The sequence below is a fragment of the Diabrotica virgifera genome, chromosome 8 (assembly GCF_917563875.1).
Source record: "Diabrotica virgifera virgifera chromosome 8, PGI_DIABVI_V3a".
NCBI lineage: Eukaryota > Metazoa > Arthropoda > Insecta > Coleoptera > Chrysomelidae > Diabrotica > Diabrotica virgifera.
Window position 1 is genome coordinate 23619594 of NC_065450.1, and position 27598 is coordinate 23647191.

Below are 27598 nucleotides of genomic sequence, written 5' to 3' on the forward strand. Positions count from 1 at the left end.
AAATGTGCTCGATAGTGGAGCAATTAGTGCGACAGCTTGCTTGGTTCCATCTTTAGTGTCTTGTTTAGATATGGCATTTTTAACATATTACTTCCCTAATTCCTTTTATCTTTTCTGGCTTGCTTTATTCTTTTGTTTGTAGTTTATTTCTAGCGCTTTTTCTTCTTCGATGACTTCCTTTTGTAACATTTCTTCTTTGATTTGCTTCCCTTCTTCTATTAATTGTAATGTGTCTGTTATTATCCATTTTCTGTTTTCTCTTTTTTTTTCATGTAAATCGTTTCGTCTGCAGTTTTTGTCATAATGTCCCTCCCTAAAGTTTTTCTATATTTCCTTATTTTGGGATGCTTCTGTTTATTTTCAGTCTATCTGTGATTTCGATTATTGTTTTTTCTTATTTAAGAGCGACCATTTATCTTCTTCTGTTTGGCTTCCAGTTTTTGTCTCTGGGTTATTTTATCTTTATTTTGGCCCTAACTAGTAGGATATCTGATGCCACATCTTCTCCTCGTTGGCCCCTAGCATCTTGCAGCCAGCTTTTCCATTTCAACTGAATCAGTATAATATGGTACTTTATTAGAATAGAATAGAATAGAATAGAAATATGCTTTATTGTCACTGAAAATACAAATTTTATGGACAAAGCTTAATTAAAGTCAGAAAAAAAAATAAATAATATCTAACAATAACAATAACAAATACAATTTTCTGAAATTTGATAAATCGTCAATAAAAAAAATATACATAAATACAAAATATAAGTTAATAAAGTAAAGAAAAAAAAATCGATATATTTGCAACAATTTATAGAAATTGCAAAGTGAATATACAACAAAGTAAACTATTTATAGACATAGGAACTAATAAGTTTAAGCTGCTGCATGTGACACCCAAATATAGATAAGTTTGGTTACTTGTACATTACTGTAATTTCTTAGTTAGTCATTAAGAAACTCTTCTACTGAATAATATGGTCTTTTAGATAGATGAGCTTTTGTAATTTTACGGAACTTGGGGAAAGATGTTGCAGATTTGAGTTGTAAAGGAAGATGGTTGTATAGTTTTTTTGCGGAATATAATATAGATTTCTTTACTAACTCAGAGGACGGGATCGGTAAATAGACATCAAAATTTGAATTTCTGGTGGAGTAGTCATGACGAGGCCTTGCTGGAAAGACATGCATGTGTTTACGAATTAAGCAAACAGTTTCTAAAATATATAAAGGTGTAAGGGTTAAAATGCCGTGATCTTTGAAGTAACTTCTGCAATGTGTTGTTCTTCTGAGGCCAAACAGATACCTTATTGCTCTTTTTTGTAATTTAAAAATAACATCTAACTGGGCAGCTGTACTAGAACCCCAAAAAGGAAGACCATATCGAAGATGAGACTCGAACAAAGAAAAATATGTTAGTTTAGAAGATGCTAAATTGAGTTCTTTCGAAACAGATCGTATAGCATAGCAGGCTGAGGCGAGTTTCTTACTTAACACATCGATATGAAGGGACCATTTGAGGTTGCTGTCTAAAAAAATACCAAGAAATTTTACAGAATCAACGGTAGAGATCTGGCTGTTATTAACAAGCAGGCGTTGAAGAGAACTTTTATAGGATAATGCTACTGTCTTATCCACGTTAAAAGAGAGTAAATTGGAGTCAGACCAGGTTTTTATCGTAAGCAAATCAGAAGTTATAGTTGCATGAAGAGATGCAATAGTTGAGTTGCTCCAAGTGATACTGGTATCATCAGCAAAAAGAAAAATTTTTCCATCGATTTTTAAGTTAGTGATGTCATTTATAAAGATAAGGAACAGTAGAGGACCCAATACTGAACCTTGTGGTACTCCACATACAATGTTTTTGAGACTAGAGTCAGTATCATTTGCTCTAACTATTTGTTTCCTATTATTCAAGTAAGATTGGAACCGATTCAAAGAAATACCTCGAATCCCATAGAAATTTAGTTTTTTAATCAAAATGTCGTGATTTAAACAATCAAAAGCTTTGGCATAGTCACAGAAAACAGTGGCAGTATAAAGATTATTGTTTAGTGCTTGGTAAACCTCATGAAACACAGAAAACAAGGCATCAGTGGTACATTTATTAGTTAAAAAGCCGAACTGTTTTTGGGATAAGATGTTGTTATCAATGAGAAAGGACATGAGACGGGTTTTTATGAGTCTCTCAATAATTTTTGAAAGTACCGGTAGTAAGGCAATAGGTCTATAGTTGCAAGCATTAGATTTTTCACCACCCTTATGAAGGGGAATAATAATGGCTATCTTTAGGCACTCTGGGAATTTGCCTCTTTCAAAGGAATCATTAATTAGTGAGACGAGGTTTTCCAACACATATTCTGTGAGATTTGAGAAGATTTTTATGGATAGTCCATCAGTACTACAGGATGATTTGCTTTTGATACTATTGATAGTTTGGATCAGTTCAGTTATATCGATTGGTATTAAAAAGAATGAATTCGAGAACACTCCTGAATTGGGGAGATAGGAAATGGGATCTTTTTGTGGCAAAATAGTAGAAGTTATATTTTTACTCACATTAACGAAATATTCGTTTAGATTTTCCGGGTCTGGAAGGGCAAATGTTTGAACTGCGTGAGTTCTATTTCGAAGATCGTTTATTATGGACCAAGTTTCTTTTGCAACACTTTTAGAGCTTTCCATACGATTTTGATAGTAGGCTTTTTTAGCTGATTTGATGAGTTTTAGATAGGTTACCCTGTACTTGGTGATATATTGAGTGACAAAGACGTTGCTAGCAAATTTCTTGATATACAATAGTGAGCGCATATTTTTGGCTGATATGCGAATACCTTTTGTAGCCCAGGGTTTGTGATGTTTTGGCTTAATTGAAATTAAAGGAAATGCCTTATTGAAGATAGAGACAAGCTTTTCTATAAAATCGTTGAAATTATAGTCCACGGCCGCAGAAGGAAAATGCCACTCAGAAGTTAAGCATAAATTTTGAAATTTATGAAAATTCCCAGCGGAAAAAATCCTACCTAAACGTCGGGTTTTCGAGGAGGGTTTGCTGAAGATGTTAAACTTCGTAAATACTGCTTCATGATCTGATAATCCCGCATTAATAATTGTAGAGCAGACATCAAGGGGTGAGAAATCTGAGACAATATAGTCAATTATGGTAGATGAAGTTTTTGTAATCCTTGTAGGAGAATTAACGTGCATTGAGAGACCATATGATTCAAATATGTTGACCAAGGACATTTGGGTAGCACAAGCAGCATCATAATTAATGTTGAAGTCCCCGCATATAATTTTTCTGCTTCTATGAGGCAAGTCATCTAACAAATTTAGCAGGTTCTGAAAAAATAGTTCCACAGGTGAGTCAGGTGATCTATAGATGCAAATAATGTAAAGATTAAGATTTTTATTATAAACTAGGGAAAACTCAAAGAAGGCTTCATTTAACAGAAAATCATATTTTGTAATCAGAGAAAAATCATTATTTCTAGAAAGAATTAGGGTGCCTCCATGAGCTGAACTTGGACGATCATACCTAGCAATTGTGGTATATTTTTCTACAAAAAAAGGCTCGTTGACCAGTCTACAAAAAAAAGCCAGTGCTCTGCAACCGCAACTATCTGGGGAAATCCTAATTCTTCCAGAAACAAAACTAATTCGTCAGTTTTATTTCTTATAGAACGAATATTAATCAGAACCATACTAAAGTTGTCATCACTAAAATTATTCGACGTTTCTAGTTCCTCAGAACACGTCGTGTTATTTAAAAATTTCGTCTTGGAGAGCTAGTAGAATAATAATTTCGGTGACATTCCCTTGATTTTTGTAGATGTATGATTCTTTCTGAACTTAGAAAGGACCTATAAGCAACAAGATCAGCTTCCACCTCAGCTGGACCAATTCCATAAGCATCGTTAAATTCTAGAAGAATTTTTCTTAGTTCCTCAGTCTTGGTAGGTAGTCCTTCGGAAGCCAAAATAATTTCACACTGGTGTTGGTATATCCATCACAAAATACTGAGGCAGGCTCGTCGTGTAGGAAAGCAAGATGTAGCTTAATTGCTTTTAATATATCCGGTTCCCTTAATCTTGCTAGAAGATATCGACTGTTTGAGTTATTGATTAATCTAACTCTTGGTGGTGTTAAAGGATCCAAATTTATCGATGGTTCCAAAGTATCTTTCTTAATGAAATTAATTTGGGAACGGAACGGATCTTTAGATTTGCAAATTTCGATGGCCTGCTTGTCAGTAAGTATATTTGTGTTTTGAACTTCATTTTTGTTTTTACTTGGAATGGTAATTGGATTTTCCAAGCTAACTGCTTCTGATATGCTTCGGTTTCATATTTGCCTCAGATGAAGTTGTCGGTTCGGAGCATGAGGATTCTGTAGACCATTTAATGTTTACACCAGGTGGCCAAATTTCCTTATTAAATAATAAGTCAATAGATGTTTTAGACTTAATACCTATTTTGAATGAGGACCCTGTTGTTGTGTTGGCATCTTTAAGAAGGGCATAACATCTTATATATTCCTTGATACCTAGCTTCTCTTTAATGTAGTGAACTACTTGAATAGGAGTGTAAATTGGGGTTAAGTTGCTAATAACGACAAAGTGGCATTTATCTTCTGCACTCTTTGATTTTGTGACTGGACTAGCTTCGAAATGTTGAGTGTCTTCGGTTTGAGTACTTGAAGTGGCATACACAATGTCTCTCTTCGATACATCTTTCTTCGTTGGTATAGCAGGTAGTTTATTTGAAAGATTACTCATTTGATTAGATATTTCACTTACGTTTGAAGAGAGCCCATCTAGTCCCAATTTTATCTCAGATGAATTTGAGTCTTGGACTTGCACCTTAATCGTGTCATTGGAACAGTCGAAAAAAACTGACGATATATTGAAGATATCTTGTTCCATCTGCCTTATCGATTTTAAAAGATATTCAGGATTTAGCAGGTTATTTAATTTATGTATCTCGTCAATTTTTTTCGTAATATAGTCTAATTTGCCGTCATTTTTGGTTAATAAATCATATGTCTCGATGAAAATTGGCAAATTATCAGTGAGTTTTTTTGTAACTTGAATTAAGGCTATTCTAAATGAGCCTTTGGCAATACAAAGCGGAATTATTATGTAAGGGCCGGATTTAAGGGGTGGCAGGCTGGGCAGCTGCCCGGCGCCCCCTCATTCCGGGGGCCCCCACAAAGCCCGAAACTTAAAAAAGCTGCACATTATATAGGTACATAGAATAATTTTTGGCAATCAATTAACTCTGCTATTTCGTTACATGGAAGATTTTTCTCCTGTTGAAAATATATTTTTGCGAAATCACGATCATAAAGCAGAAGATATATTTAATTCTCTAATTCTTCTCTTTTAAGAAGACGATATCGATTTGAAAAACTGCATGGGACAGTCCTACGACAACGCGTCAGTTATGAGTGGAAAATATTATGGTGTTCAGGCTGAAATTAGATAACATAATATCTTGGCGTTGTGGATTCCGTGTGCCGCCCACTCTCTAAATTTAGTTGCAAAAGCTGCAACGGTGTTGTCCTGCTGCCATAGCATTGTTTGATTTCTTAGAAGCACTATATGAACTATATGTATTGTTCACTTCCTCTGCATATATGTAGATACAACTTTTTAATCGAATATTTAAAAGCTGCGTCTTTAAGCGAGAGCAACGCCGACCGTGGCAGAAATATTATTGTTCCTAAAGGAGTAAATACTACTAGATGGTCATCTACAAGTGATGCCGCAGAAGCACGTGTTATACGTTATAATCAGATGAAAGGAGCATAATCCAAATTTTCAGAAGACGATGAGGAACGATTTAAATCTCGCAACAATGCGAATGGGTTGTCTAATCGAATGTGTTTACAGGAAACAGGAATATTTGCAATATTTTGGAATGAAACCTTTGAGAGGACAAACAGCACAATACGTACTCTCCAATATCCAAATATTGACCTTAATTCAAGAGTGGCGGCACTTAGATCACTTAACGAATTTATATTCTTTTAAGGAATATTAGACTGACTCCACTGGATTATGGAACATATCTAGAGACTAAAATGACAAAATCAGAGAAATTTAGGACTCAATTTTTTATCTCTATTATAGATCTCTTCATTTCGTCTTTAAGTCAGAGGCTTTCTGCCTCCATCCATTCATTCCAATTTTGGATTTTTACATCATTTGGAAAATTTAACTCCCAATGAAACTGAAACTCACTCACTGAAACTTACGGTGTCGAACTGGTATAATTTGTAGAATTTTTCAATTCTTTTCAAGAGGAGGTTGGCTCATAAATAATAGTTAAGCAAAGAGCTTCAAATGTACCGACTGATAAAAGAAAAGAATGTGAACGATGCATTTCCAAACGTTGAGGTGACACTTCGTTTATATTTAGTTCTGTAGATTATATTATGTTTTCAATTCTATAGTTCATGTAGATTATAGTTCCTAATTAAGTTTATTCTCAAAAACGCACCATCAAACAACAATAAAAAGTCATTTAACTATCAATAAAATTTATTTAAACAAATTTAATTTTACAATAAATTAAAAATTAAACAAATATCACAAAGTTGTATAGGAATATCTCTGATATGAAAATAATGTTAAATATTTTCTATTCGTTCAGTTCCTCGCTATAATAAAGGAATTTAACATTGTTATATTGCCAAGTTAATAGAATTTATTTAATTTCTAACAATAAATATTTTACTCCAAACATTAACAATAATTGGTTTCGTAGATCCTAACAAAAGTATTTATATATTTATGATGGACCACACTTTTAATATGGCTACTACATACGATATCAAAATAGACTGCTTGGTTTCTTGGGTCTACAACAAGTTAGTATATACAGGGTGTTTTATTAATTATAGGAAATAATTTAACTCTAGATTCCTGGGCTCAAAATATTTAATCAAAATAACTTACATTAAATGTGGCTCCTTACCGACTTATTTAAAAATTTAAAAGAACTATTTGTACCCACTTCTTCAAAACTATTTGTGATATCCTTATCATATTTGGCAGAAAGTGTATGTACTGTCCACCCTACTAAATTATGTTAAATAAATGTTTCTGACTACTACCATAGGGGAAAGTGAATGGTTGACCCTTCCCAAATTCTACGTCACTGATGAAATTGCTATTTTAGTTTCATTTTTAGATTCTCCAATACTTTCTATGTAAATAACATACTCTTCATTCATACCGATAAAGTCATTATTTTTCGAGATATTTGAAGTTAGAAATGAAGCTGCACTATTATTTTGATTAGTATATTATATCGGTGTTTTTGGGTTATAAAATGGAATAAAATCGAAAAAATATTAATCTCTATTAACAAAAAGAATGTTGAAATTTCTTGAAATGAATAGATGCATTCATTATTTAAAAACAAATTTTGATTCTATGTTATAATCTAAATAAAAAAACAATTTTAATACCCGAAAATATCAAAAAACACATTTTAACTATGTAAACCTTTTAGGTACAACAGATGTTCAATGTGACCCCCATTTACCTCAATGAGCTTATTAATTCAATTCTGTTTGTGCCGCTTCATTTTTAAATTCAAATATCTCGAAAAATAATGAGTTTTTCGATACAAATAAAGAGTTATTATTATAGAAAGTAGTGTTAGTATAGAAAGTATTAGAGAATCGAACAATTGCAATAAAATATTAATTCCGCCAGTGGCGCAGAATTTGAGAACGGTGAACCATTCACTTTTCCCCGTCGTACGTCTTTGGTAATAGTCAGAAACGTTTTTTTAAGATAATTTAATAGAGTATAGAGTAGCCACTCTTCCTGCCATCTATGGCAAGGATATGTCAAATAGTTTTAAAATATTGGGTACAAAACGTCTCCGAAAGAAAACTTACACAACTCAAAAATTCATAATTCCAGTTAACCTGTTAAATTGATTCAAAATACTCTATACTTTTGTCACATGTCAGATGTGACATGTTACTAGATGCTTAGTTCCAACTTTGAAAGATGGCGGTAGTGTCATATTTCCTTTGGCGGCAAAATGAATACTTTTATTCCGGAACAGTGACACTTTTGAGGTTATGCTCTGACGTTCGACTATCGTTCGGAGTGAAGGCATCAATATTTATCACGTAAACCGTTGTATTTCAAGATGTGTCCTAGGTAATTTTCGTTAATGTTTAAAAAAGTGACCGGTATTTTAAAAGAAAAGTGACATAACTCCAAATTTGATATTTTTCCATTGTTAAATCAGATATCATAGTTTTTTTTGGTACTGCTTCTTACACTCTTAGAAACATTCACTTATCCCCATTCTTCGTTTTTAATTTAAAAATTTTAGGAGTTACCGTTTAAAACTGACAGTTAAATTAAAATCTATACAATTGAATTTTGTATCTACTGAATAATGTTGTTTTTTGAGTTGTGACACTTTTCTTCAGGATGAGCGAAAAAGTTTTTAAATTTTAAATGAAACACCCTGCAACTCAGTAAGCAGCCACATTTTATTTAATTGATTTGGGGTAATCCCTAATATTTTGAAACAAGGAATTTAAAATTAAATTATTTTCAATTAATAATGAAACACCCTGTATGTGTATAGTTACCATAATTTCAAAAACTATAGTTTGGAAGTTTATCTAGTTATTGTGCCACTTTATAATTTTTATTTAGTCTTTTTTAATGGATACTTTTAATGAAGTATGTAAAATAAGGCCAACGGTAGACTATCAAAATAAATACTGACATTAATGTTACATGGTAAGAAGAGGTGGATCCAAAAATACTTCTCCAAAAATGCCGCGAACAACGTTAAGATCTTTAGGTATGTGGCTTTCGTCGATTACCAAAAGGCTTTAGATAATGACCGTAGGGGATGTTTTGAACATATTAAGAACCAAAGGCATTGGCGGTGGAGAACCAAGTATCATAGAAAACTTATACTGGAAGCAGAAAAGAGTCGTACGAGTTAATAGTAGCTTAAGCGATGAATTTTACATTCAAAGACGCGTGTCAGACAAGGATTCATTATATACCTGCTCTTAATATCTACCCCACATATTTCTCAAACACGCTTTGTAAGATAAGACTTAGGAATGAAAATCAATGGTGAACTGATTAATAATCTTAGATACGCTGACGATACTGTTATTTTATGCGACAGCCTCTAGTGCCTCTAACAGTTATTGGATTGCGTCAAAACAACAGGAAGTGTAAAGGGTATAAAAATGAATGCTCCTAAGGCAAATTTTATTATATTTAGTCGCCAAACTCAAGAGAATGCTTCCCTAAAGGTAGCTCAACAAAGCATGGAGAGCTTGTTACTCGCTTGGTACCGAGAAGTGGACTCTGAAGGCTGATAAGATCAATCGCCTAGAGGCGGTTGAGGTGTAGTTGTATAGAAGAATGCTTCAAATTCCTTGAACAGCGATGTAGACCAGTGAAGGTTTGTTAAATAACGAAAATGTATTTCGTGAGTTACACAGCAGAAAACTATTAAAATAAGAAAATTGCATACCTGATCTTAGAGGAGACCGGTACATAATCCTTTAGCTTCTCATCATATTTTTTGTACTTTTGTATATTTTTAGCTCGATAACTCCAAAAATTACATAACTATTTCTGTTTACAATTAGCATCAATTAAGCGATAAGCTTTCAACAGTAAAAAATAATAAAACACTTGCTAAAGGTTAATTATTTTACATAATTACACAAAGAGTAATTTGAAAATAAGTCTATTCTGATATTAGTCTGTAAAATATGTAGTGACGACAAAAACGCTAAAAGGTTTAAAAGATTATTTCAGAATGTCGCTAGTCATATATTATATCTCTTAATATCTACATCAACGTGAAATATATATACTCTACAATTTATAACTATCACATCTTCACTTTCGACGCATCTAGAAGAACAAAACAAGAGTTGGTATTTACAATTATATATACACAACACGTCTAAATGATTATCACGTCAGCGTAAAAAATCTTAAGATAAACGAAAAAGGCTTGCATATTATTAAAAAAGATAACTACTGGCATACCCATGCATATTTTAGGTCACAATTTTTGTAAAATTACGGCCTATTCATGAAACTAAATTAATAATATTGGAGTGGTGTACAAATACTAACGTATGCGGATGACATCAATATGATCAGGATATGCAAGAGGAAAGGCGTTAACGGCATTAGAAGCAGCAACAAACAGAATGGTGCTACACGTTAAATTACTAGTAAAACAAAGTATATGAAGGTGACAGATAATATTAGCAAGTAGCAAAACCCAAATATCTAACGGTTGGAACATATGCTTTCGAAGGAGTAAGCGAGTTTATATATCTAGGCTCACCAATCAAACAGAGTAACACAAAAACTGCAGAAATCCACAGACGTATTCATCTAAAAAATCATATGCATACTGTGGATAAAAGAAATTGTTAACAAAAATAGTGATATACAGAACTCTTATCAAACACGTCCTCACTTATGTACATGTCAGAAATGTAGACGATTGAAAAAAGCGACGAAGAACCTTTAGGTTGTTTTCAACGTAAACTAGTAGACTAGTTTATGAAGGCATGAAGGAAAACGGATTATGACGTAGACGATAGTTTTGAGCATTACCGCCTTTATAGCGATAGTATGGTATGTTCATCAAAACAAACAGAATTCGGTGGCTGGGCAACTTAGAGAGAATGAACAAGATGGAGCCGTAAAACACATTTATAACCAAAGACTGGATGGAGTGAGAAAAAGAGGAAGGCCCAGAGCAAAATTTAAGGACCAGGTGGAATACAACTTAAGAGTTTTAAGAGTACGAAATTGCAAAACCACGGCGAAGGATAGAAAATAATTGAAGCTGATTCCAGAACAAGCCAAGACTGAACAGAGGTTGTAGGGTCAATGATGATGATGAAAATAATAACATTAACCACTTGCCCCTATACAACAGAATACATAAAATAAAGCAGTAATATGTCAAAAAACAGAAAGTTTGTTGTTTGGTGCTACTTGATGCGTTACATTATGGACTCGCTGTATATAAACATACAATAATCTTAGAAGAAAATAAAGTAATAATGTTTTGCTAATAGTGCAGATATTAAATCTGTAACTTGATGTTAAATCGTTTTGCCTTCCTAGTTATTCATTGCAGCTAATAAATGTTTTTAATATGAATAATACTAAGTAATTTAAATACTCGATAGTAATGGCAAAGTTTAAATAATTTTCCGGCATATTATTAGTCAGAATAATAAACACAAAATCTAAGGAAATGTGACAAAGTTCATTAAAAAAATCTAGAGTCCAGCTAAATGAACCTAATTTTCTTATTGCATTAAGTACATTAATGATATACAAATGCTACATATATTTATATTCATTCTATCATATCAGCTATCAATAACAGGATTACCACAAAAATTACATATTATAAGCAAAGACTAAGGAATAGGTGAAAATTTATTAGTTGCATTGACCACAACATATCGGTCATCTACTGAAAATAAAATCCGAAGTAAGATCACATAAATATATGCTCCAAATATAGCAAAATGAATGGGAGGCACAAACGGCGAAGGTTTAATGGACCAAAATGTTAATCCCTGGTCTGGTAATATGGTCTTAATGTAGGTTCATAAGGTTAAATTATTATTTTACACAATTTTCTACCAGCCATGGTTCCGTTAGGTCGTACAATGGAACAACCTAATATCAAGACTAGGAGTGATAACGCCCAACAATATGATACAAAAATGGGTGCAACTAATTACGCAAATAATAAAGAAAAAGGAGACGATAGAAAGACCGATATAGAAACAGGGTGGATGAGGTAACAAATTACATATATAATCCGGTCGTAAGCCCTTCCAGCCCGGATGCACGACGGAATAGACGGGACCATTATCTCCAAATCTATAATTGTATTACGTACGATGTTTTTACGACCACCCCCTTTTTATTATTACATTTTCCCCTTGTCAGGTCACATACACCTGCACTTTTTAGTTCCATATTTTCGTTTCTTTATAATAGTGTTTGTTCATTTTGTTAAAAGTGGTTTTTATCTCTTTTAGGTTAGAATATTTTTTCCAGTTGTCCCCTAGAATTTTCAGACTGCCCAAGGCAGTCTGAATGACCGCCCAATGATATTGGGATGTTCCTTTCATCGATTGAACTCGTTTGGAGGTCCCTTATACGAAAAAGGGGTGGTCTTATTTGTAGGCGACTGTTTAGAGGGGCATATGCGGCGCACATAATCCATACTCGGGATGCTATGTACGAGAGTGGTCCGATAAATCCTCTCCACCTCTCCGCTAGATGGCTCCACTATCGCAGGAGAAATATACTATCGTGTAATACATTTTTGTAGACGGCCTATGTCAAAATCTCAGCCCAACCGGACTAGTAGTTTTGTTTTGACCGCGTGTGTAAGTCGGAGTGTGTGGGGATTTTAGAAAAATGAAAAAAGAGTAGGTAATAACTGTCGGTGATTCGACTCTTGTTTTTGGAAGGGAAATAACGCAGTGAAATCAAAGATCTCTTGGAGGCTGTGTATGGTGACTATTCTCCTTTGGTGGCGACCTTCAAAAATTATTGGTCTAACGAGTTTCAACGTAGGTACAGATCGGTATTTGTTAAATCACGTCCACGGGCCCCGAAAACGGCTACCACGGAAAATAATCTGAAAATAATCCATGATCTCTGATTGGAAAACCGCGAACTGACGATGCGCGAGATCGCTGAGACAGTATGCATCTCAGAAAACTGCGTGGGTCATACCCTGCATGAAATTTTGGTCATACTCACTCCGGACAATAAGCGCAACCGTGAGACCACTTCTGAGCAGAATCTGAAGTGTAATCCAAAGGAGTTTATACGTTGTTACATAACCGCCGACGAAACGTGGTTCCACAGTGGAACTTCGTTTCGGAGGCGGTTTAGTGTCGGCGTATCAGTGAGTGGTATAAACCAGAGACCAAGGAACAGTCGAAGTAGTGGACGTCACCCCACTAATGTGTTCCGAAGAGGGCGAAGACTGTCCAATCGGCCGGAAAATTGATGGCTACCATTTTCTGGGATTCGCAAGATGTGATCTACATAAATTTCAAGTAAAAGGACTAAACGGTGACAGGCTTTATAGTGCCGTATTACTGGGCAGATTCGATGCCAAATTTCACAAAAAACCGTAGTCAAATTGGTCGGATTGGGCTATAAACTGCTGTCTCATCTACCATATTCTCAAGATTTCGACCTGTACGACTTCTTTTTGTTTTAAAATTTGAAAAAGTCCTTAGTCGGGCAGAAATTTTGGACTCCTTAGTTCTTAGTAGGCACGGAAGCCTACTTTGCAAAACTTGAGAAAATGTATTTTTCATAGGGTTAAATAAGGGGGAGCATCACTGGATTAACTGTACCGAGCTGAAAGAAGACGGTTCAGAAATAAATCACCACTATTCCAAAATTTTAGTTCTCCTTTGGAAGGCTAGGTCTGGTACCGCCCTAGTACTAGAATTTGTTCCGTTCCGGATCGAATCCAACAGTACTAGGGACTTCTCTCCTGCTCGATTTAGAATCCTTCCAACTCAGTTAAAAATCCATGCGAGTAGGTAGGTACTTAAATTTAAAGCAGATTTAGAAATCCGTTAATAATGATCTAGAAACTATGCTGATAGTCATGAAACTTGGCCTTTTTATTGAAATTAATATGGGAGGCTATGGGAACAAACAAAGGACAAAAATGCTGATAATACACTACTCCAAGAAATTAACGCACCACTTTAAAAATGGCTCATTTTTTATGTCTCGAATTTCCTAAACCTCTTGTCCGATTTTAGTTATTTTTTTAATGTTTTAGTTTATCCTTTAACAATATCGCTGTAATAATATTGTTACTAGACAGATAAATTGTCATTGTGTACCGGTTGTACCAATTAAACTGTGTTTTTTCTCAAAGTTCTTCACACCCTATGGAATATTTTAGCATTTATAAAATACTAAAATCAAAACCAAAATATAGCCTCAGGTTTTCTTAACATTCTGTTTTTTTTTTATTTATTTGCTTATGTTGGATAACAAAAAAGTTAGGTACTTTAACAACTAGTCATGTTCTTCATCGATACAGAGTTTTTCTAAATAAGTGCGACAAAATGAAAGGCATAATTCTACATGAAAAATTAATGACAGTTTGCTTTATAAAAATATGTTCGCAAATGCTTCGCTTCCGAGATACGGGATTTCGGATTTTTTCTTACAAATTGACGATTTATTTTTTGTTCTAAAACAGGTTGTGAAATGCATATGAAATTTGGCTGGTTCTTTTTGGGCATTTTTTGATATAAAATAAGAATTTTATAATCTCCATTAGCGCGCATACGGGTCATATTAACCCTATGCACTCCAATGGTGAATATAAAATTCTTAATTGTACGTCAAAAATTACGCAATAACCACCTCTTACAACCCACCAAATTTCATTTGCCTATCTCAACCGGTTTTAGGGCAATATTTAAATCGTCAGTTTGTAAGAAAAATTTTAACACCCCGTATCACGGAAATATAGCATTTGCGGACATACGTTTATATTCTTTTTCATGCAGAATTACCCCTTAAAGTTTGTCACACATCCGGTATTGATGAAAACCATGGCTATTTGTTAAAGTACATGGTTTTAATTTCAGTACATATTTTATAAATGATAGAATATTCCATAAGGTGTGGTGAACTTTGAGAAAAAACACAGTTTGATTGGTACACCCGATATACGATGAAAATTTATCTGACTGCCAACAATATTATTACAGCTATATCGCTAAAAGATAAGGCTATAATATATTAAAAAATACTTAAATCGTACAACAGGTTTAAGAAATTCGAGACATCAAAAATTACCAGTTATTAGGGAGTTGCGTTAATTTATTGTAGTGTAGCTCATCTACATCCTCAACAGACAAAATACAAAAAAAATAAATAACTTTTCTATCTTCAATAAAATTGTCAAATTCTAATATACAATGAGATATTCACCGAAAATAAGCAAATTTAAGAACTTATTTATTTTAAACAACATGACTGCTTCTTGTGGTAATTTGTTACTTCTAATATATTTATACATAAATAAACAGTAACAATCTAAAGCTTTTCAAGCATTGGTAAATTCAATATTTCTGGAATCTCTACTTCTTCTAAACAAATAACTGAAGCGTTGAAACCGAATCTAACTGGAAACTTGTACTTCACGTCCATTAGTAATATCTGAAACAAAAAATAAGTTTGTTTAAAATCTATGAGGAAAAAATTGTATTATGTTTCCTGCCAGCTTAGTTTTGATTAATTGAAACGCGAACAATTTTACGTCAGGGAAAATAAAATAAAGAAATTTGAATTAAACAAATAATAAAAAAATATGAAAAAAAATTAAGAAACGCTTTTCTTTAGTTACGAGTGACTAAAATTAAAAATATTATAAAAAAATAAAAAACCACCAAATCCACTAAAAAGCAAAAAATAAAAAATTCAAACTCGAAGGATTATTCGAAAAAAACTATTAGACAGATTAAATATACGAAAATCTCACACATTCGTTAAAAAATTGAAAAAATCTAACACATTCGTTAAAGAAAAGCGTGGGGCGCGAAAAGTAAAAAAGTATCTATCCTCAAAGAGTTTATTCGATGAAGATGCACCCCACGCTTTTCTGTAACGAATGTGTTAGATTTTTTCAATTTTTTAACGAATGTGTGAGATTTTTGTATATTTAATATGTCCAACAGTTTTTTTTTTCAAATAATCCTTTTAATTTGATTTTTTTTTTAATTTTTCCTATTGGGTGGATTTTTTCATAATTTTCTAATTTTAGTCACTCATAACTAAAGAAAAGCGTTTCTTAAACATTTTTTGTTTCATATTTTTTTATTTTTACTTTTTAGTCTTACACTTTTCAAACATTAAAATATATCGTCATGTAAAAAGGATATATATGACAGACACATTGCATTTATTCCATCTCGTCTAACACTTTACTATTGCACGGTTTAGACCCTGTTAATTTCCCGCGAATTTCGAATTCTAATGTTAATTGTAGCACAAAACGTCTCTACCGGTAGTTTTTCTAAAACTACGTTAAAAACACGAATTTTTTTAATTCGAGTTTTGGTTGAAGTTTTGTTTCGTATCGTATTGAAATTTGACAGGAATAGGCGCCGATGATTATACAATCAAAGAAATCTTCGCCGCTTTGGATTTTTATAAACATGATGTACAAACATGAAAAGTAGTCGGAATCGGCAAAAAATTTGAAATTTTATTGTTTATTTATGGAGCATAACGTAAACCATTAAAGTAAAAAGCGAAATTATGTATAGTTCATAAAGTTAGCTACAATACTTTAAAGTTTCAAGATTCTACATTGTAAAAAACAAGAGAATTGAAGCATTTTCCATTAAAATCGTTTTTTTTTATTACATAAATAAATTTATACCTACATAAAAAAATTTTATTGACTATTCGTGTATTGTTTCCGCAAATGCATACATCTGCATTGAAGAAAAGTTTTCATTCATTTGCATTGAAGAAAAGGCAGTCAAATTAACGTCTAAAGATTTGACCCAAACGATTGAATAAAAGAAAAGCGTTTAAAAACTCAATTGATATTTTAATTAAGGTGATACAGTAGTGATCAACAGGTAGCCAAAACGCGTTCCAAGATTGCGGCTGTAATTTTGAATATTTTTTCGAGATATTTGGCACACGTATTCGTAATATAATAAAGAATGGCAGTACAGAGCCCAATTTGAAAAATATATTAATATGTGGAAATTACTCTGTAATTAAATGCAATATTAAAAAAACGAGCCTGTACCGCCATTAAGAAGAACAAAAAAATACACTTTCTTCAAATAAACTTTTTTATCCCATGCCTAGATTTTGTGTCATTTTGGAACTACTAATGAAATAAAAAATTTTAGTAGTTCCAAAATGACACAAAATCTAGGCATCGGATAAAAAAATTTATTTGAAGAGAGTGTATTTTTTTTCTTCTTAATGGGGCTACAGGTTCGTTTTTTAATATTTTATTTAATTACAGAGTAATTTCCACATATTAATATATTTTTTAAATTGGGCTCTGTACCGCCATTCTTCATTATATTACGAATACGTGTGCCAAATATCTCGAAAAAATATTTAAAATTACAGCCGAAATCTTGGAACGCGGTTTTGCTACCTGTTGATCGCTACTGTTTCCTCTTAAGGCTTGACCATCAAATTGATTTTGGGACAGTAAAAGCCTCGATAGAAATAGACCTTGGGAAAGAGATATAACGCATGATTAAAAAGAAGTCCACACCTATCTGGACAGAGCCTGATAATACAAATACATTTGAAAAACACATCGACAGCATTCTCGAAAGCAATAAGAATACAGACCTAAATTTCAACACCATAAATGTCCTTATAATAGAAGCTATAAAGGAAATCAAAAAGATACACGGCCAAAATAAAATCCTATATTGACAGAATAAGTACCTACCCAAACAAAAGCAACAATGGTAAAGGGAAGAAAAATGTAAAGTAATAAAACCAAAGAACACCACGAAGAAAGATAGGTACAGTATACGGCAAAATAAACAGTAAAATGAATATTAAAAAGTTTATGATTATTTATATATCTAGTATATATGATATAGCCTTGCAAACATTATTCACGACGACGCACGTTCGCGATAAAACAGATGATAAAAATGCCGTCTGGTCAGTGGCGGATCTACGGGGAGGGAAAATGAAGAAATTTCCCTCTGAAAAGATCCAAAATTAAGAAAAAAATTATTAAGCTAGTTAGTAAAGTTAAGGGAACTTAATGCCTATAAATTACTATTTATGCCTTTTATATAATCTGAGTTTATCTTTTTTATTTTTTTTTTGGTTTTTCATTGAAAGTTCCCTCCTAAGACAAATTTCTCCTCCCAAGGCAATTCCCAAATGGCAGACGGTGGGTGTGTATGACCCCCTCAGCATTCTTCATATGTACGCATCTGGTGGCATTAATTCTAGTGAATAGCACCTCCCAAAATGATCGCACGGTGTTCGAAGAGACTCCGTGGCAGTGTGACAGGTTGTCCCGTCCTGCTGAAACCATTGTCGATTTTAAGCTTGGACCGTTTTCGTAACCCTTTTCCGTATGACTGAAAATAGTGCTCAACCATAAAATTTTTTTCCGCAAAACTGAGAGCCACTCTGAAGCACCTAACATTACCACGGCATTCACATACGTTATAACGACGTTCGGAAACCACACAATACGTTTAGTCGCCTGACACATACAAATTTGAGGCATACGAATTTCAGTATTGTTTTTTTGCCGCATACCGTAAAAGAATAAAAAAATATATCAGGACGGAAAACACAAGCGCAAAAGCGAACAAATCCAATAATCTATTGTAGATAACAAGAGCCTCAAAATTTCAAGGAGACAATTAAAACATGAAAATAAAAGAAATATCATCAACAACCCAGATGAATTACTAATAGGTGAGATAATAAAGCAGTAGAAAGCCCAAAACCTACCAAATTTTTACAGTTGGATCCATCTCAATGAAACTTATTGCTTTCAATTCGTGAGAGCCTTAGGAATCTTTGTGAACTAACGTGATGATGACGAAATGAAAATTGCATTATTGAACAAGGAAAATGCATTTCGAAGTGATGAAAAGTGATAGTAATTCGGAAATAAATAACGAAAATGATTTCTGTATTACTACTCGGGCGTTTTTAGAGTCGCTGAATACTAATATCTTATCGGTGTGGTCTTCGAGACACCTGGTGCCCAGGACTGGACTAGTCTCCTGGAGTTTTGTGGAAATCCGGTACAAAATCAGTTCACACTCATTACTTTGGGGTCTCTGAGGTAATAACACTGTTCCGTGGTGTGGTTGAGTTGCGTGTAATAACTTTATTGTCCACGGAAACAAATAAATAAAATTAAAATAAATGTAAAACAACAAACTCTCAACAATATATTTATTTATTTCGGTAAAAATAGGTTCATTTTTCATAGTTCAAATATTTCGGTGTTCCTATTTCTCGAAGAGGGTAGGTATGTTAAGGACCGAGGCTTGTAAAAGACTGAACTAAAAACATTAATGTTGACACATGTGGGGAAGTTGACGGTTCGAATGCATTTAAAAAGTGATGTATTGACATAAAGAGGCTAGCTGGTCGAATACGGTAATTTATTAAATGTGGAATTTTTGTTTCCCATACATAAACTGAACAGGCCATTAACATCTGGCTTCGTATAGATATTATGAGCCGAAAGAAATGTGAATTTTAAATGGGACGTATTATTTCGTTTTGAGGGAAAAGTTATTAAAAATTAAAAATTAAATCATGAAAGGGTTGCCAATACGAGTCCATTATACAATTGGATATACAGGGTGTCCAGAAACTCGACCGACAAACGAAGACAGGAGATTCCTCAGATAATTTTAAGATAATTTAACCCAATTCACCTAGTCCGAAAATGCTTCCTAAGGGAGCTAGAGCTCTTTGAAGATGGCGCCATGTAATTAGCTTTTCTTAAATACCTCCAGAACGCTTCTATTTAGAAAAACGAAAATTTGTATACATATTTACTTTCCAGAAATAAATCGACTCCATCCATTGCGAATTCCTAGTACCGGTCATAGGCGTCCGTTTTGGGTAGGGCAACGGCTATTTTATCGCATAACTTTTTTGTCTTTAACTTTTAGGCGTTTTTGATACTGGATTATTAAATTGTGAGGTATTCTAGTACCAAAAAGGTACTCTTTCTCTAAGTCGGTAGGACACACCGTTTTCTAGAAAAATCGATTTGAAAGTTTTTAGTTTTGGGAATTTGAAAAAAAAAACTTGAAAAAAATTAAAAATAGAACGATGTATTTTACCAACTTAAAGCAAGAGTAACTTTTAGTACTCGAATATCTCATAATTGAGATAAATTTTCGTTTTTCTAAATAGAAGCGTTCTGGAGGTATTTAAGAAAAACTAATTACATGGCGCCATCTTCAAAGAGCTCTAGCTCCCTTAGGAAGCATTTTCGGACTAGGTGAATTGGGTTAAATTGTCTTAAAATTATCTGAGGAATCTTATGTCTTCGTTTGTCGGTAGAGTTTCTGGACACCCTGTATTAATTGAGTCAATACTCGCAATCTTAAGTTTGTATTTTTATTAGTTGTTATATAATCATGGGGCAACGAGTTTCGAGTCTAACAGTATATGACTCATCATCAGGCCCAGTACAAAAAGTCTTCTCAATACAAACTACAAGATAACAGCCATTGAATCTGTTCCATAGCTAAAGATGTACCTGGAAGTCACCAGCCCCATAAGAAGAGTTGACCAATCAAACAGCCCTTAGTCTCTTAAATTGTTTGTTATGTTCAATGTGGAACCTGGCAAAAATTCTTGTGTTCCCAGTGGTGTATGTTTTTTATCATTAACAGTTGTTTATTGTCTGATTTAGCAGTTGTTTTTGTATGTTTTATGTTGAAAAAGTGTAAAACATTTAATAATTTAATAATGGGACATCACTCACAAAATTTCCACATGCACAAATTTTAAAAAATTGTTTTTTAGTTGCCAGAGACTTTTTATTATGTAAAAAGTCTTTACATAATAATTTACTTTTAATATACAGTTATTTACTTTTTATTATGTATTATAATAAAAAGTCTCTGGCAAACAAAAAAAAAATTTTAAATTTGTGCATGTGGAAATTTTGTGAGTGATGTCCCATTATTAAATTATTAAATGTTTTACACTTTTTCAACATAAAACATACAAAAACAACTGCTAAATCAGACAATAAACAACTGTTAATGATAAAAACATATACCACTGGGAACACAAGAATTTTTGCCAGGTTCCACATTGAACATAACAAACAATTTAAGAGACTAAGGGCTGTTTGATTGGTCAACTCTTCCTATGGGGCTGGTGACTTCCAGGTACATCTTTAGCTGTGGAACAGTTTCAATGGCTGTTATCTTGTAGTTTGTATTGAGAAGACTTTTTGTAGTGGGCCTGATGATGAGTCATATATTGTAAGACTCGAAACCGGTTGCCCCATGATTATATAACAACTAATAAAAATACAAACTTAAGATTGCGAGTATTGACTCAATTACTATATTCAATTGTTAAAAATTAAAATTAGCAAAATAGTATTTGAAGCATGTCGCCACAACACTAATTATTATCATGTCGGCTATATTCTCCTGGGCAACTGGTGTCCAAGATGTCTCCTAGAGTTTTATGTAAATTAGATACAAAATTTGGTGTCATTACTCGGTGGTTTTTGAAGACGCTGAACACTAATATAATGTCGACGATGGTTACCAAGCCACCTGGTACCAACGATAGGTCACATCTCTAGGAATTTTATGGAAATTTGATAAGAAATCGGACCAAATTCGTTACTCTGGGGTTTTTGGGGTTGCTGAACACGATTATCATGACAACATTGGTCTCCGTGGTGTATAATATGGAAAACATTATTTTAAAAATACCTTTTAAAATTTGAAGTTTTTAATTTAATTAGCGGCAGAGATATTTTTTATACTTATAAAGTAATCTATTTTTAGTAAGAAACTTGCTCGGAAAAAAACCAGAAGAACTAAATCCTTCTAAGAGTTTGGAAACATATTTAATTTGTGCAAGACAACATTTTTTTAAATAATAAAATAAGAAAATTTACGGTTTCGTTTTGATTAAAATCTATCTTCCTCCATCCCCCGATAGTACTATTTCTAGGTCTACCTGTTTTCAAGGAGGCTCTGAGGAAACCGTAATCAAAACGAAACAGTAGATTTTCTTATTTTATTATTTTACTAATGTCATACTCTGTATAGAGTACACAGACTCGTTTTATATGTGTTCTCTGAACCGCAAAGTGGAATGTTTTCCTAGCGGTGCCTGTTGGTATGGTTATACCTGGGTTAAGCAGAGAACTCGAATCGAGTCGAAATTCATTTCGCTTATTCCCCGTTAGAGGGCGTTATAACCATACTGCGATATAAATTGTTTTAATTTATATCGACAATCTACGGTCGGAATGGTAAAAATCTGTCTTCCTCAGAGCCTCCTTGAAAACAGGTAGACCTAGAAATAATACTATCGGGGGATGCAGGAAGACAGATTTTAATCAAAACGAAACCGTAGATTTTCTTGTTTTATTATTTTACTAATGCCATACTCTGTATAGAGTACACAGACTCGTTTAATATGGGTTCTCTGAACCGCAAAGTGGAATGTTTTCCTAGCGGTGCCTGTTGGTATGGTTATACCTGGGTTAAGCAGAGAACTCGAATGGAGTCGAAATTCATTTCGCAACATTTTTTTGTTGCATGAGATAAAACGTTGCAATTAGGTGTATTATGCTACTATCCGACAAGTGAGTGCTGGCGGGTTGAGCGTAGAACAAATTGAAAAGTGGAAAGGATTGCTCATTTCTATTGCTGTCGGCTAGGAGTTCACATCGTAGTGACTAATATCTACTAACGTAATTTTCAGATCCCAACTAAATTTTTGATACGTCAACCACGCATTTGTGACACACGCGATTAAGGTCACCCGCCAGCCCTCGCTTGTCGGATTGTACCTTTGGCCAAGACAAAATAAAAATTTTTAATACCTTTCAAAAAAATCCAGACCTAATATTAAATGAGCAAAAATTAAAAAAAAAAACGTGATTTATCCATTGATTAATTAATGGAACATGGCAGCCAACTACTTCTGGCAACGTACAATGCTTCACTTAGATTTAGAAAGTCTAACATACCTACTAGCTGAGTGTAAACATAGTACGACTAAATTGGCAGAGACATATAGATATCGGATATATTTAATGCCAATTTAAAAACAAAACAAGAATATTGTTCTCGGCAAAATCTCCCAACAGTCGATGCCATTACTCAGCACGTGCGTAGAGTATATATTCAAATGCAAATCTGGCTCTAATGGGAAAAGAAAGGGCAAACTTTAATTACCATAACAATGATACAATTACCTTGACAACTAAGCATCATGAGCCCGGATTACCCAGGAAACCTTCTCCGTCACGTTATTCACGATCTGCGACCCCAAAAACCCACGAACAACGAGTTTGCATTGATTTTGTATCGAATTTCCATAAAACACAAGACCCAGCCTGGACACCTGATTAAGACTTTTTCTTTTATCTCTCTTTTCTGTCTTTGTTGTCACGCTCCCTCTACTTGATGGCGTATTTATTACGACCGAAATGAAATTGAGTCGTCTGTAATAACTCCCTTCATGGTTTTTGAGATAAAATAATATGGTACAATTTATAATTTTATTTATTCTCGAATGCTGTATTAGTCCAACACTATCACTTGATATTAACAGAATTGGCCTACTTACTTGTGCACTACTATCTGGTCTCTCTTGCAATTTAGCTTGTACTTGTTTGATAAAGGCAGCTGGCACTCTTTGTTCAAATTCGTCAACTGGTGTATATAGATTTAAAATCTTGCAAATTTGAGGAGCCGTTAGAACACTGCACATCTCACAAACACTAGCTACGTCTTCTTCTGATTTTCGAGCTTGCAATAAATGGGCAGCTTGGATGATAGGCTGAAGAGTTGATTGAATGGCTGGTTCCTGTACAAGAGAAAACACATTAGTTTAATATATTATTAGTTTATTGTATTACTTATTTTCATTATTTGTATATGCAACAATCTTAATAACACAGGCCAAAGATGAAAACACTTTATTACTGTCCAGGGCGCATCTGTTTTGAGATGGACGTTGAGAGGTGACTCAATTTTTTTTTCAGAAATTGCTTGAAAATAACTCAAATAATAATATTTGAGTTATCCTCCCACTCAAAATGGCCGGAACATTGTTTAAATAATCAAAATGTCAAAATATGAAGGAAAAATTCTTTTTTTTTTATTAGTTTTTGATTATATCTTTAAAACTATTCATTTCTGAGAAAAGTTGTGCTGACATAAAAGTTGCGTAATTAAATTTTATACAACACATAATTGGTTAAAAATTTAAAAAATAGTCACCCTTGTTGCAAAACAGCAATAATTTCGAAAAAAACCATACAAAAACAAGTATTCGCATTTTGCGTTTTTCAACCATTTATGCTACACTTAGGACCTTCATATTTTAACCAGAAAAACTTTATGATATAGTAAAACAACACTGTAAAATTCATTAAGATTGGTTTAATAGATTTTGCAAAATAAATTTAGCAATCCAGCTTTCGCAAAAAAAATAATTTTTTTGAAATGTTGCAGGACTGAAAATAAAGCAGATAGCATTTTTTTTATTATAAAAGTGTACTGTACCTTTCATTTGCAATTTGCAAAATTAAAAGCGATTAATTATCACGGCATCGGGAAATTTTTTAAATAAACATTAATTTTTGGTGCTACGCGCAGGACAGCGGTGTTCGATTCACACAAGTTGATTTCCACCAAAATTTCTTCCAATCTTTATCTAATATATTATTTTCTTACTCTATATTTTGTTGTATTTTAATATTTTAATTCCACAAAAATCAAACTAATTTTATTATTGTTTGTGAAATATTGTTTAAATAATTGCATATGTTTAAAAATAATAAACTTTTATTCTCTAATTTAAAATATATGAACAAAGAAAGTTTTTGCTAAAAAAGTGTTATTTCGAAAGATAGGGCATGTGTTTGTATTTTGCAATAAACAAATTTATTTATTTATATCGAAGTATAATAAAAATTAAAATGTATCAATCATTATCAAAGGTCATTGGAATGCCCAATCAGGGCAAACTATCAGCTCTCCTGCGCGTAGCACCAATAATTAATGTTTATTTAAAAAAAATCCTGACGCCGTGGCAGTTAATCGATTTTAATTTTGCAAATTGCAAATGAAAGTTACAGTACACTTCTATACGCAAAAAAAATTTCAACTTGCTCTCTGCTTTATTTTCAGTCCTGTAACATTTTGAAAAAATCAATTTTTTTTGCGAAAGCTGGATTGCAAAATTTATTTTGCAAAATCTATTGAACCGATCTTAATGAAATATGCAGTATTGTTTTACTGTATTAAAAAGTTTTTCTGTGTGAAATATGAAGGTCCTAAGTGTAGCATAAACGGTTGAAAAACGTAAAATGCAAGTACTTGTTTTTGTACGGTTTTTTCAAAATTATTGCTATTTTGCAACAAGGGTGACTATTTTTAAAATTTTTAACCAATTCTATATTGTAGGAAATTTAATTACGCAACTTTTATGTTAGTACAACTTTTCTCGGAAATGAATACTTTTAAAGTTATAATAAAAAAAAACGAAGAAAAAAATCGAAGTTATCCTTTATTTCTTGACATTTTAATTATTTAAACAATGTTCCGGACCTTTTTGACAGGGAGGATAACTAGTATATTATTAGTTGAGTTATTTTCAAGCAATTTCTGCAAAAAAATTTGAGTCACCTCTCAACGTCCAAATGTACTAATATTTTTACAGATGCGCCCTGGTCTATAAAACACATTTTATTTTTTGTTTTTTTTTAAGGTGCCAAACCCAAACATAACACTTATGAAGCCGTATTACCTACAATTCATTTACATCTCTACTTATATTTAATAAATTTTGATTGGATTAAAAAGTGGCTATTAAAAAGTAACATACACGCTTCTTAGCCAGCAAGGTAGTTTTACCAAAGTACCTTATGGAAATTAGGTCCCAGTGGATTTCGTTCATACTTTGGTAAAATACTCTCTGAAGCATCCTGATAAAAAGTTCTCATTGGCACAACTCAATCGTATGAAGGATTTTCAAGATATAGAGGCACAAACTCGGAAAATTATAAGATTTACTGGGTATTCTAATTCCCTGAGTTACTGGTTATCTGGCAACATGTAGAAGTTTGGATCAAGGAAAAGTACTAGTAGTCTAGGATTCTTTTCTGGCTATCCAATGGCGACCTTTACCTTAACCTTGACCTTCAACGGACGTCATCTTCTAGAGTTACGATGGTTTTCAGCATTAAATTGATATAAACAGATTACTCATGGGTTCTTGGGATCGCTAAACTCGAATATGCCATCAGAATTGACCTCCAGAGTTTCGATGGTTTTCGGCATTTAATTGATGCAAATGAATTACTGGAGGGTTTTTTGAGGTAGCTAAACACGAATATGCCTCCAGAACCCACTCCCGGAGCACCTGATTTCCAAGGTCAATTAAAGGGGCTCCTGAAGTTTCGAGGGTCTTTGGTACTACATTAATGCAAACGGATTAGTTATAGGTTTTTGGGGTTGCTGAACAGGAATACGTGATCAGCAGAGACACAGGAACACCTGGTGCCTAAAACAGGTTATCTTCTGGAGTTTCGGAGGAATCAAATGGATTACTCTTAGGTTTTTAACTCCAGAAGATAACTTTTCTTAGGAACAAGGTGCTCCTGAGTCTGTGCTGATCACGTATTCGTGTTCAACAACCCCAAAAACCTATAACTAATCCGTTTGCATTAATGTAGTAACAAAGACCCTCGAAACTCCAGGAGTGCCTTTCATTTACCTTGGAAACCAGGTGCCCCGGGAGTGGGTTCTGGTGGCATATTCGTGTTTATCGACCTCAAAAAACCCTCCAGTAATTCATTTGCATCAATTAAATGCCGAAAACCATCGAAATCTAGAAGATGACGTCTGATGGCATATTCGTGTTAAGCGATCCGAAGAACCCATGAGTAATCTGTTTATATCAATTTAATGCCGAAACCCCTCGAAACTCTAGAAGATGACGTCCGTTGAAAGTCAAGGTCAAAGTAAAGGTCGCCATTGGATAGCCGGGAAAAAATCCTAGACTACTAGTACTTCTCCTTGATCCAAACTTCTACATGTTACCAGATAATCAGTAACTCAGGGAATTGGAATACCCAGTAAATCTTATAATTGTCCGAGTTTGTGCCTCTATATCTTGAAAATCCTTCATACGATTGAGTTGTGCCCATGAGAACTTTTTATCAGGATGCTTCAAAGAGTATTTTCCCAAAGTATGAACGAAATCCACTGGGACCTAATGTCCATAAGGTTTGTGCGGGGTACTTTCCATGTTTCTTGTATGAATGTGATAGCAGAGCTAGGGATCGACATTGGTGCAAAAAGAACTAGCCTGTAAGAAAGTCTTAGAACATGCAAAGGACCCAGAATATGGAAGTATTGTAGCTAATATCTTAAAGAAGGTAAAAAGGTTAGAATGTTTGATGAGCTTGAAAGTGCTTTTTGAGCAATCGTTTTAATTACTTCCTGGAAAAATGGCAGACGTTAGTTAGGAGCAGAGGGAGCGTTTTCACCAGGATAATAAGTCAATGGAAAGCGCTACCAAGGTCGCTGGAACAACATGAAGAGAGACTACTATTGGTCACTTCACCGAAAAGCTCTACATAGTTCAGAGAAATAAGGAAAAAAATATCCTGTTGGTGAAACAACCCCCTCCAGGCCGAAACCATATTTTTTGAGTAGTATGGACATCTATTATAATAACCTATATGTTTTCTGCAGCCGATTTTGATGATATACATAGT

At 33.5% G+C, this 27598-nt stretch overlaps 1 protein-coding gene across 3 annotated transcripts in view; it reads right to left on the bottom strand.

Moving 5' to 3' along the window:
* Positions 1-6519: 6519 nt before the first annotated feature.
* LOC126890058 (unconventional myosin-Va) overlaps positions 6520-27598 on the bottom strand; it is a 223822-nt gene continuing 202743 nt past the window's right edge. For all 3 annotated transcript variants that reach the window (XM_050658884.1, XM_050658885.1, XM_050658883.1), the window contains exons 20-21: positions 23437-23676; positions 6520-15273 (exon numbers count right to left, since the gene is read on the bottom strand). In XM_050658884.1, coding sequence (XP_050514841.1) covers positions 15151-15273; positions 23437-23676 — 363 coding nt within the window. In that variant the 3' untranslated portion in view covers positions 6520-15150. The remainder of the gene's footprint in view (positions 15274-23436; positions 23677-27598) is intronic.